This window comes from Dendronephthya gigantea, unplaced genomic scaffold (assembly GCF_004324835.1).
Source record: "Dendronephthya gigantea isolate DGI-Jeju-01 unplaced genomic scaffold, DenGig_1.0 000051F, whole genome shotgun sequence".
Taxonomy (NCBI): Eukaryota; Metazoa; Cnidaria; class Anthozoa; order Malacalcyonacea; family Nephtheidae; genus Dendronephthya; species Dendronephthya gigantea.
The window spans coordinates 162,665-175,723 of record NW_021163061.1 but is presented as its reverse complement, the minus strand read 5'-3'; the positions used below and the strand labels follow the sequence as shown (position 1 = coordinate 175,723).

Here is a 13,059-nt window from a genome sequence, read left to right as displayed (position 1 = left end):
TTTCTTGTCGTTTTCGGCTATCGTTAGCACCAGATGGCTGGAATTCTTGTATCTGTGTCTGACTGTGACAATGATTATGTGGTAGAGCCGGGCGCAGTTCGAATACACCTTTCATAAAGTGCTAAACAATAGGTAGCTGTCCGAAAGTGACTTCACTATCACTTAACTGCAAAATATAAGATAAAGCAAACCTCACCGAGTTGATTGAGCGATAGGACAAACCCGAGTCAAACAGCGATGACAGAAAATCTAACGTCCGTGGTTAGGAAGAGCCTAACTCCCTGTCGGCCTAAAAAAGGCTCAGTCTGGCCGGTAGCTTGGTAGGCTTGCGGGCCTTGAAATCGACTGGAAGGGTTTCCCTGGGAAACTGTATTTGCAAACTTGTTACAGCTACAATAACTTGTTAATAACTTGTTAATAACTTGTTAAGGCTACAGCCTGAATATTTATCTAAGAGAGAAACATGATTATCTTTATTATGTTAAGAACCTGATCATTTATTACAAGAACAAAGAAAGTTTTCACTAAATTATATCAATGTCATTAAAAGCTTATTGTCCTTCTTGGCAAATGTCAAAAAAATTATTATTTAACTTATTTAATTAAATATAATGGTATTTGGCACTTCACTCAATGTAGGTAAATTCTAGAGGTTTAAAGGGTCTTAATTTCGAGAGGAATTATACACACTTCAAATTTAAGCCAGGAACAGTTGAAGGAAAAATGGGTCAACTATAGGTCCTCCAGCAGAAACGATCTTGCCACTGAGCTACAGAGGTAGCTGACAAGAGCAAGCGAGGTAAATGTGTATAAGATGGTAATCAATTACCATCATAATTACCATCTTATACACATTAACTTCGCTTGCTCTTGTCAACCACCTCTGTAGCTCAGTGGCAAGAGCATTACACTGGCATCGCAAAAGCGTAGGTTTGATTCCTGCAGGAGAACCTATAGTTGACCCATTTTTCCTTCAACTGTTCCTGCATAACTGGAATTTGAAGTGTGTATAATTCCACTCGAAATTAAGACCCTTTCAACCTCTTATTTAAATATAAGTTACACTTGTTTCTTGTCTCTCTTACAACAGAAACAGGAACACTTTAATGGGACGTAATTCAGCAAAGTCTAACAAATTATATAAACCATGCTGCATCTATTGTTTGCTTTAGTTTACTCAAAGTTGCACTATTTCAGACAAGTATTTACTCTGTTTTATGCAGGAAATGTTTGTTCATACTATAAAATCTCATTAAAGGAATTTGATGCTCCTGACTCTTACAACAACAACATGACCCTTGGGATGGAATACCAGTTTGGGAATGAATTCAAAGAAGAAATTTTCATCTTCACAACAAAAGGTAAGAGTCTCCAGCTCCCCACCTGCTTCAGTGTAGCACAGAATGAAATAGGAATCCTTTTCCCTAACCTTGGTTAAAACCAATAATTTACATATTTCGTAGTGAAATGCCACGCACAATACCTCATGATCTTCTGGGACTTTTATTGTTGTCTTCAGATTTCCTTCCTTGGTGTATATTTGAACCGCCGTATCATCGTCTGTTGGTATCATGATTTCATTCTGCTGGGAAATACTCAATGAAAATGCCCGACTCGAGTCACGTTTAAACTTGTATTTCAATTGACACGTCTTGTCACAAACATACACATGAGGGTCTTCGTATTGGATGATGATAATATCATCGTCTTTGCATATCGCGATGCTAACTGAAGACAACACACTTTTGTCCTTGAGAAAATCCAATGTATGATTTGCTTTTACATTGTAATTCTCGTCCAATATCGTCAACATAAATCCTACACCTGGACGTCTTCTCACCACGTAAACATTGTTATTCATATCAACAGCAAGCGACACTAAAAAATCACCTGCAAATTCAGGTATTTTAACCCGTTTGATTTTTCCTGCCTCATGGATAATCATGATGTCGTCACGAGATCCAGTACCAGGGACAGTAAGAACATCCCTCTGACTGTTCACAGCAGATAAACGGGGTATTATTTTTTCATCAAGGAACTGTTCGTTTGGAGGATGAGGCAATTCCTCTCCCATAGACTTTCTTGTTGAAATTTCGTGCCAATTTCTTATTGGGTGAAAACTACGATCAGGAAGTTCAATCGTTGGCATGCAGGCAGGCACTTCAAACGAATACTTGCTGCTGAATTTCCAAACATATTGAAACAACACATAGTTGATTAACATAACCGACTTCACGTTCTCCACTCGTTGAGTTTTATTCAACAACGATTTGATTCCACCGTTCAAATACACCGAGAATATCTCTTGAATGGCTGGTAAGCTATGAAGCTTCTTTAAAAACGACAAACACCCAGTGATTGCGGTCTCAGGATTATCGAGATGTTGCATTATTTCTGAAACTATTCGTAGCTTCGCAGCAAAAATTCGATCTTCGATACTAAATGCCTCATTCCAGAAAGCAATGGTTGCTGTCTCGCGCGCTTTCTCGAATCTTTTTCTCGCAGTTTCAAACTCTCTGTCCGAGTTGATTTTAAGCTTTTCCATGGCGCGAGGAAGCTCTATTACTTGGTCTAAGATACCAGACTGAATAACGCTCGAAGGTTCACCCGGTTCGTCCCGATTTTCGCTCGCTTTCTGCTCGTGATTTGATTTATCAAGAGAAACACTGAGTAACTTAACTCCTTCTTGAAGGAAATCGTAACTGGCGAGTAAAGTTGATCGGGAGAGGCCATCGATTTTAGACTTGATATCATTTAACTCTCGTACGACAATCTTACGAATTTCTGCATCAGTTACATCGCCGTCCTTGAGTTTCTCTGCCGTCGAGTCTCTGACCTTATTCCACAATAAACCAAGTGTTGAACTGAGAATACTTGTCACAATTGAAGACATACCGAGTTTTTTTACTCCAAGCGATGCTAAACTTTGACAAACCACAACACAATATGTGAAAGCAGATTCATTCCAGTGCTTCCACTTTGGAAAATCAGAAAATCCATTTTTTCTATTTATTTTCACTAAAAATTCCTTTAAAAAAATGTGAAATTTCCTTCACATTTCCTTCAAGCAATTAAAAGAAATTATGTTGAATATGCTCTAAAAAAGCCTTTTCTCAAAATACGATCATCGTAATGTTCAATTTTATCATTGCTCTAAAGTCTGAATACAATTATACTTCGTACAGAAAACTGACAGAGCTAAAACCCTGGCTAAAACTATAAACAGAATTGCATCATTCAAAATAGGCCCGTAGCTTCAAAAGTCATGGTTTTGACCTCAATTGACCTTAAATGAATGAACAATCAAAACTTGCATTTAAAAATTTATATAAATTACGTGCATATAGAGGCGTGAAGGAAAAAGGTAGCTACTTTTAGTACTTTGAATGTTTTAGATGTAATTATTATAATTTATTTCACACAATTACTATGATTTATACAAAAAAAAGTATTAAACGAAGTATTTCAAGTAAATTAATGGCATTTATTCTATTTATTAATTATTTTTCGGTTAATAAGTGTTATGCGCAAGGTCTATGTAGTCAGATTTAGGCTTATTTTGCGCTTTTTTTTTCAAAAAGATCTAAATATTAAATAAATATGGTAAAATTTTTATATTTCCTTCAAATTCCCTTCGTTTTTCTAGAATTTCCCTCAAATTTCCTTTAAAATTTATTTCCTTTAAATTTCCATCATCTTACAAAAAATCCTTTTAAAAGGAAATTTCCTTCAAAGTGGAAGCGCTGGTTGAATTCCCAGCCTCGTACCCAGGCGCTTTAATAGTAAAATATAACGTTATATTTGAATGAGATCTACGTATCTTTGCAAATGCTTGCAAAAATTCAAAGTGTTTTTATCGTATAAAGGACGTGGCGAGGATCCTGATGATTTGTGTCACGTACTTTCTTTCTTTGAGAAGTCTCCAGCCTAGTTCCCACGGTTTAAAATATTGCTCATTTTAATAGAGCTATCAATCAAATTTTAAAGCAAAGTAAATCAGGTGCAGACTGTTGCTGACACAAGGCTTGACGTTCCCACTTGAAGAGTGAAAATCAAACTTTTCTATGATTATGAGTTGAAACAATCAATCACATATTTTAGAAAAAAGATAGATTAAAGTTATTTCAAGAATGAATTCAACGCTTATTGTTTACTTGTTAGAGAATAAATTCATTCCAATATGGGGGCGTTTGTCATGTCGAGAAAAGTGAGTGTACAGGGGAACCCAACCAAAACAATGAAAATGACTGGAAAAACGCATCAAGGATTACCTCAAGTTATTTTTTATTAGTTTCACGAGAGTCTAAAAAATTCAAGGTGGAGAATATTAACGCACTTTCCGCCTGTTTGGCGAAGTCTTTTTTTTAAATTCTCACTGAGCACGAACGAATAATGACGTCTCGTAAATAACTACAGTAGTCCCCCAATAACTCAAACTCGCTTAACTCGAACTCCTCACTAACTCGAACTAAATCGAATTCCCCTTGGATTTGGTAATGTTCTTTATAGTAATTTACTCTGCTTAACTCGAACTCGCTTAATAGACCTTTCTTATAATGACGTCAAACGCGGAAAGTCTGATGTTACACGGAATTTGATTGGCTCCAGAAAACTATCGAACCAATCAAACTTCGTGTAACATCATACTTTCCGCGTTTGACGTCATTATGAAAAAGGTCTATTCGAACTCCTCGCTAATTCGAACAAATTTTGTTTTTCCTTGGTCAAATTTATCCGGTTAACTCGAACTTTGTTTTAGTTTCGCAGATCGTCAAACCTTAAAATGTGAGAACATAGCATTTCTATCGAAACAACAACAAACTTGCTTTTCTATCGAAACAACAACAACTTAATCAGTCCCGTGAAAGCGAAATAAAATATGTTTCCAATAAAATAAAATATGGAGATATTTTAAGTTGTAAATAGAGTTATATTTAACGACTCGTCCCAGTACTTTCCCGCGATTTCAGAGAGCAAAAACTGATGGACACGATCACATATGTCATAAGACGAAAATCTCTGCAACCATGATAATGAAGACGAGAATGAAGATTGATGTTCAGGGATGTTGATGTATAATTATGCATCGGCTGGTATATATGATTAAATATGATAATCTTGTGCATCGATGGATAACAATTGACAATCATGGATAATGATGGAAGCGATGTAGAGTAATGAGGTAATGACTATTCATAATAATGATGGTGGTCATGAGATCACTCTTATTTCATACCTAAGTCTGTAGTGTGGTCTCGACTGGGTCCAGTCTTCCTGGATTGTCTCAATCTTCTCTTTGTTTGTCAATAGCAGCGTTCGTTTTTATCACGAACCCAATGACAATATTCACCACGCGTAAAATCACAGTTATCTACAAGGAATGAAAGAGTTGTACATCATCAGTTGAGTTAGCTCTCACCAGAATAATTGCTTGTCAAAACCTTGCGAGCCAGAAAACTCGTGTTATACCAGAACATGGATAAAATAATTACAATACAACATTCTCTCTTCAAAATCAAAATCCCGCGTGTCGACAGACAGGAATCAGATGTAATCTAACAAAATTTAAGTGTGTGTAGTTTGTGAAGTTTTTCTCTTCAGAGGGTTTCGACTGTCTCTTGAGGTTGTTAACTCAGCCAAGAGTTTGAGCTCGGTTCAAATGAACGAACGAATAAATGAATAAACGAATGCAGTAAATATACCTGAGTTACACGAGCTGTTGATATCACAACTGTTTATCTCTTCACACGCACTTGCAATAATTCACATCATTAGCAAAGGATGAATCTTAACCATTCCTGACTTGACGAATTGTGCAGTTGAAAATATGTTCATATCAGAGAGATGTCTGTATTGAAGAGGTTCATGTATTAAGACACGTTTACATTTGCAATTGTTGCAGCCATCTTCTTCTTTTGATAGATGTGAACGAGTAGATTTAGTTACGGTTGTTCAGATAAGAACACCTATACATCATTACATCATAACTATTCGCTCGTTCACATCTATCAAAAGACGAAAATCGCCAAGAAATTCGGATGGTAATTGGACTTGTAAACGTTGCTTCAGAGAAGTGTTTGTAAATAATGTATTGAAATGCCACGCTCAATAAACTATGAACCTGCCACTTATGGCTACTTGCTGCAGAATTTCCAAACAGTCGTGTTTTTTTAAGGAAAGTTCACTTGAGAGAGATGCCGCACATATCTTTGTTATTGGAAACAAAAATCATTGTTTATTTGATTCATATCGAGAATCATTGGCATTGAATTTAAATCTTATCTCGAGACTTAAACGAGACTTACCTGGAAGTTGAAATTTGATTTGGATTGTATGAGTCATCAGCCTGGAGTGTGGGAGTTGTACGAGAGAGAGTGCAGCGCATGCGCCAATCAGTCTTTAGAGCTTTACCAGACAAAGACCGCACGAACGTGATGAGTGAGAGTGGACTGCAAGTAAGGGAATGGGAGAGAACAGGGGGGGCGTACAACTCTCACACTCCAGGCCAAATCAAACTTCAACTTCCAGGTAAGTCTCGTTTAATTTTCAATTCTATTTCGTCATCAGCCAAAGTCATGTGACGTTGTACGAGATTTCAGAGCAATCAGTGAGGTCTTTGTCCTGCAGAGATACACAAACCACTCTAACTATAGCCAGTGTGATAAAACCAAGTGGAAAGATATCTCGATATATAGAGAAGTATATTATATATATAGTATATTATATATCCTAGGAACAATTAACGTTTGTATAGCACTCTAACACCGAAGCGCCAAAATTAAATTCCTTCTCGCTCGGTTCATTATAAAACCGTTAAAATGTCTGTTCATTCGACCATCCTGCGGATAACATAATATCCTTAATGTTACAGTTATTGGACGCTAAAAAGGATGTAGTTGCTGCTCGAACACTATGACCTTTAAATTTGCTAACATCTAAACCTACAGCTACCAAAACTGACTTTGTCCATCGAGATATAGTATCTTTGAAAACATGTCCATACGGTTTCACATAACTCAGTAGCAATTGCTTTCTATCATGGCTATTTTCATCAGTTCTCTTGTTATACTCTAAGAGATGAGTAACAACGCAAAGCTGAGGCTCAAATGGATATTTCGAAAAAACTCGAGGGGTTTGACATGAGTTCCGACGCGTGTCTGTTTGACTTTCTCCATGACGTGGAAAGTGCACTTGTCCGCAACGAGAATCATGTTATCGACAGTGAGAAGATGAATAGTTTGACAGCGTTGTCCACTGAGTAAGGTCAATAAGAAGGAAACTTTAACATTAAGCTCCTTCAAAGTCAGCCCGGAACGTATAGGCTGCTTTCGAAAAAACTATAAGACCTTGCTAACATCCCATGTTGTCTGGTAACGCGGTAGAGCCGGGCGCAGTTCGAATACACCTTTCATAAAGTGCTAAACAATACGTAGCTGTCCGAAAGTGACTTCATTATCACTTAACTGCAAAATAGAAGATAAAGCAAACCTCGCCGAGTTGATTGAGCGATAGAACAAACCCAAGTCAAACAGCGATGACAGAAAATCTAACGTCCGTGGTAAGGGAAAGGGGATGATATCACAGTGCCTCTTCATACAAAATTTTAACCATTTCTGCAGATGCACTTGGTACTGAGATTTAGTGCTGTCTCTCCAAGAGGATTCAATTATGTTAATGGTCTTAACAAGTAGCCAGGTTGTTGTAGTTGTTGCCGCAGACATGACAAACCAAAAGTTTGAGCTTCTTGCAAAGGGGATGAGTTGTTTCCGATGATTTGCGACCGAGGTTCAGTAGTTTGTGACTGGGTTGTAGGACCACAGGAGGTGGAACATGAAGAGATGCTAGCAAAGGATACCAAGGCTGGGTGGGACAGTCGGGAACAACTAAAATTCCCTTGGCATGCTCCTGAATTATCTTCTTTACAGCCTGTAACAGAAAACTAAACGGCGGGAAACAATAAAATTTCAAGTCAATCCACGAAATAGAGAAAGCATCAACGAACACTGCTTCAGGATCTGGCGGATAAGAGCAATATGTTAGGAACTGTTTTATATTTAAGTGTCATGCAAAAAGATCGATCTAAGTGGGAAAATTCAAGGTACTGAGCGCATTATGTAATGACAATGGTTTGGTTTCCATTCGCTATCTGGATTATGAAAATGACGAGATTCTTTGCGTGTTAAGACATTCTGCGAACCAGGAATGTGAGCAGCAGTAAGCCAAATGTTGTATTTTATACAAAATTCCCAGATTTCGCAGCAAAATTCCTAGATTTATTACAGCTACTGCTGTGGTGTTATCTATCATGAGTTTTACATGCTTACACCATTTAAGAGTGGTGCAGAACAGTTTAAGGGCAAAAAATGCAGCCAAAAGTTCAATGTAGTTTATGTGATGGGTGCATTCATCTGGCAACCATCTTCCCACTGAATATGTATCACCTAGTACAGCTCCCCATCTTTCTAGGAGTGCATCATAGTATATAGTTATATCAATAGGAAGAATGAAAAGAAATCTAAAACTCTCTTCAAGATTGGTGACCCACCATCATAACTCTATCAAGCCATCCTCAGAGACAGTCATAGAGGAATCAAAATTAGCCTTAGCTCTTTTAGGAGCATCTTTTTTATCCATTTCAAGGTACCTATAATGAAGAGCCCCTTACTGAACCCCAGGTAAGGAGGTGACTAGGTAACCAATAATCTTGGCTACCTGCTGGATAGGAATGTCTGCTGGATGTTACATTATGTAATAAGGTTGATATTATTAATAATGGGGTTAATATTTAATAAGTTGTTAGGAGGGTTGTGATTGATAAGTGGGCATGAAGGACAGAAACTTGAAGTGAAAAGGTTGTAATTTGTTAGACTGAGTTCAGAGAATAAATATATAAATATACGTATATGTTACAAAGAGAATAAACTTGAAATATTGGACATTCAATAACATTAAACCAAATTTTTTAAATTGTTTCCTTTTTTCTCATTTGTAACTTCAATAGTCATTGTTATCCAGTTAATGACAAATCCTAGGATAATTACCTCTTGAGAAGGGGAAGGAGTAGACTTATCAGGATGGATAACTAGATCTAGGCAGTCAAATGTTTCAACTGTGTCAAGAGCATTTGTAGCACACTTAGCATATGTATCACCCTGCAGATAGAAGCCATTAATATACCCACTAATAATATGATTCATAACTCTAAGCTTAGCCAGGGGTGGTTTCATAAGTTTATTATGTTAAGAATCTGATCATTTATTACAAGAACAAAGAAAGTTTTCACTATATTATATCATATGAAATAGGATTCATACGCTTTTAAATGTCATTAAAAGCCTATTGTCCATGTTGGCAAATGTCAAAAACCTTTACTATTTAAATTATTTAAATTATTTATTGTTAATGGGATGTAATTCAGGAAAGTCTCACAAATTATATAAACCATGCTGTATCTATTGTTTGCTTTAGTTAACTCAACGTTGCACTATTTCAGACAAGTATTTACCGTGTTTTATGCAGGAAATGTTTGTTGATACTAAATCTCATTAAAGGTAAATGATGCTTCTCTCTCTTACAACAACAACAGGACCCTTGGGATGGGATACCAGTTTGGAAACCCATGAATCGCCACCTTCACAACAGAAGGTAAGAGTCTCCAGCTCCCCGCCTGCCTCAGGGTAGCACAGAATGAAACAGGAATCTTTCTCATCAACCCAGGTTAAGACCAATATTTTACAAATTTCGTAGTGAAATGCCACGCACAATACCTTTATATGATCTTCTGGGGATTTTATTGTTGTCTTCAGATTTCCTTCCTTGGTGTATATTTGAACCGCCGTATGATCGTCTGTTGGTATCATGATTTCATTCTGCTGGGAAATACTCAATGAAAATGCCTCACTCGAGTCACGTTTAAACTTGTATTTCAATTGCCACGTCTTGTCACAAACATACACATGAGGGTCTTCCTCTTGGATGATGATAATATCATCGTCTTTGCATATCGCTATCTTAATACCATAGAGACCTTTGGCTTTGAACTTCAGAAAATCCAATGTATGATTTGCTTTTACATTGTAATTCTCGTCCAATATCGTCAACACGGATACTTCACCAGAACGTCTTCTCACCACGTAAACATTGTTATTCATATCAACAGCAAGCGACACTAAAATATAACCTGCAAATTCAGGTATTTCAACCCGTTTGATTTTTCCTGTCTCATGGATAATCATGATGTGGCCACGAGGGGCAATACCAGGGACAGTAAGAACATCCCCCTGACTGTTCACAGCAGATAAGTAGGGTCTTATTTCTTCAAGGAACTGTTTGTAGGGAGGATGAGGCAATTCCTCTCGCATAGACTTTCTTGTAGAAATTTCCTTCCAATTTCTTATTGGGTGAAAACTATGATCAGGAAGTTCAATCGTTGGCATGCAGGCGGGCACTTCAAACGAATACTTGCTGCTGAATTTCCAAACATATTGAAACAACACATAGTTGATTAACATAACCGACTTGACGTTCTCCACTCGTTGAGTTTTATTCAACAACGATTTGACTCCACGGTTCAAATACACCGAGAATATCTCTTGAATGGCTGGTAAGCTATGAAGCTTCTTCAAAAACAACAAACACCCGGTGATTGCGGTCTCAGGACTATCGAGATGTTCCAGTATTTCTGAAACTATTCGTAGCTTCGCAGCAAAAATTCGATCTTCGATACTAAATGCCTCATTCCAGAAAGCAGTGGTTGCTGTCTCGCGCGCCTTCTTGAATCTTTTTCTCGCAGTTTCAAACTCTCTGTCCGAGTTGATTTTAAGCTTTTCCATGGCGCCAGGAAGCTCTATTGCTTGGTTCAAGATACCAGACTGAATAACGCTCGAAGGTTCACCCGGTTCGTCCTGAGTTTCGCTCGCTTTCTGCTCGGGATTTGATTTATCAAGAGAAACATTGAGTAACTCTACTCCTTCTTCTAGAAAATTATAACTGGCGAGTAAAGTTGCTCGGGAAAGGCCATCGATTTTAGACTTGATATCATTTAACTCTCGTACGACAATCTTACGAATTTCTGTATCGGTTACATCGCCGTCTTTGAGTTTGTCTGCCGTCAAGTCTCGGGCCTTATTCCAAAATAAACCAACTGTTGAACTGAGAATACTTGTCACAATTGAAGACATACCGAGTTTTTTTACTGAAGCCAAAAATTAAGGTAAATTTTGACTAAACACTGATGAATATGCTCAAACACATTCAATCATATGATTCCTAACGATGTTTTTATCTACGTTCCTCCGGGAACTTCATCACATGAGAAACAGGCGAGATATGAAGGTTGTTCAAGTTTACAGTATAGAATTACCTTGTTTACATCGTCTACAATATATCTGGGAGCGATGTCGTATATAAATATCCCAGCTGTATTTCACTTTGGTCTTATGTCACTGCACGAGCCAAGTTTTATAGGAAAAGTTATAGACACGAGCGAGATGAAATCATTGCGTGTTCGTATTTGAACAAAACACAGTTTCAACAGAACTAAGTTAAGGCTATAGGTATTTACAAAAGTACATAAATTAGGCATATAAAAGTTAACAATAGCTATATAGATACTTGACCTTACATTACCGAATTCATAAATTAGTGATGAAAACCAACAACAGTACTTGTGAAAAAACCTTGAAAGAAATTCGGACTAACAAACCGAAATCGCTTCTCTCGCCAGTACGCGTTTTTTCTCTCTGAAATTTCTTTGTTTAACCTGACGTAGGTCAACTTAAACTCTTAAAATGCACATGGGAGGGCAGAAAGTATGATCGGTTATATGCACCTTAACGCTGTACGATAGTCTTTATTTATCGCTGAACTATCACACAAAACTAAAGATTAAAGAAATACGATAGAAATCACTGCAATTATTTCTAAAATCAAACCTGGGCGATAAATCAAGAAAGGAAAAGCATAAATAAATGTGCTAGGAGAGCTTGTTGCGCATGTCCGTGAATGAATAATAGCAGAATATGATCTAGTAGTTTAAATGTAATTTAGATTTAATGAGAAAGACTGATAGAAATAGGTTTCATTCACGGTAACTAAAGCACAATTGAAGTTTAACAGGAAAGTTTGCGCAACACGCTGATAACCCGCACCTGCCCGACTCCTTCCCGTCCGCCTGCAACTCGCATAACAATAAGATTTGTCAAAGCTTATTACCACGCAATTGCAAGACGTTTGCTTCTTGGGAAAAATGAATGATTTATATCGTATACTGTATAATTAAGGTAAACGACGATTATAATGTGCTTGGTGGATAACAATAGACGATTGTGGATGACGATGGACAATAATGGACAAAGATATAGATAGATGGGGTAAGGATACCCCGTGTTATTGCACGGTGGTGATGATGAGAAATGGTGATGATGGATCACTTCTATTTCTTACCAGTGTCAGTTGTGTGGTCTTGATTGCTTCCAGTGTTACGGATTTGCGTTGGTCGTCGTTGAGGGAGGAAACTGTGGAACCTGTAAATATTGAAGTCAGTGTGACCAGATCTGGTACATTTTCATGGATAACGATGGATCTTACGTATAATTGAAAATAATGATCTTGTGCGTCGATGGATAACAATTGACAATCATGGACAATGATGGATGCGATGTAGAGTAATGAGGTAATGATTATTCATAATAATGATGGTGGTCATGAGATCACTCTTATTTCATACCTGAGTCTGTAGTGTGGTCTCGACTTTGTCCAGTGTTCCTGCATTGTCTCAATCTTCTCTTTGTTTGTCAATAGCAACGCTGGTTTTTATCACGGACCCAATGACAATATTTACCACGCGTAAAATCACAGTTATCTACAAGGAATGAAAGAGTTGTACATCATCAGTTGAGTTAGCTCTCACCAGAATAATTGCTTATCAAAACCTTGCGAGTAAACTCGTGTTATACCAGAACATGGATAAAATAATTACAATACAACATTCGCTCTTCAAAATCAAAACCCAGCATGTCGACAGACAGGCATCAGATGTAATCTAACAAAATTTAAGTG

At 37.3% G+C, this 13,059-nt stretch overlaps 2 protein-coding genes across 24 annotated transcripts in view; both read right to left on the bottom strand.

Moving 5' to 3' along the window:
• Positions 1 to 13,059, bottom strand: part of LOC114528740 (probable ATP-dependent RNA helicase DDX43) — a 192,429-nt gene that overhangs the window by 56,472 nt on the left and 122,898 nt on the right. For 20 of the 23 annotated variants that reach the window (XM_028550439.1, XM_028550436.1, XM_028550430.1 and 17 more), the window contains 2 exons: positions 12,445 to 12,524; positions 5,703 to 5,848 (listed from right to left, as the gene is read on the bottom strand). The gene's annotated coding sequence lies outside the window, so the exon portion shown is untranslated. Of the gene's footprint in view, positions 1 to 1,483; positions 1,522 to 5,702; positions 5,849 to 12,444; positions 12,525 to 12,727; positions 12,769 to 13,059 lie in introns of those variants that run through there. The other 3 variants (XM_028550447.1, XM_028550440.1, XM_028550450.1) reach the window with 3 other exon arrangements.
• Positions 10,716 to 11,197, bottom strand: LOC114528696 (the record flags this gene model as incomplete). The annotated part of the gene is made up of 2 exons (XM_028550373.1): positions 10,873 to 11,197; positions 10,716 to 10,779 (listed from the first exon to the last, which is right to left on the bottom strand). Coding segments are annotated over exons 1-2 (372 nt in total), but the record flags the coding sequence as incomplete, so codon positions are not given.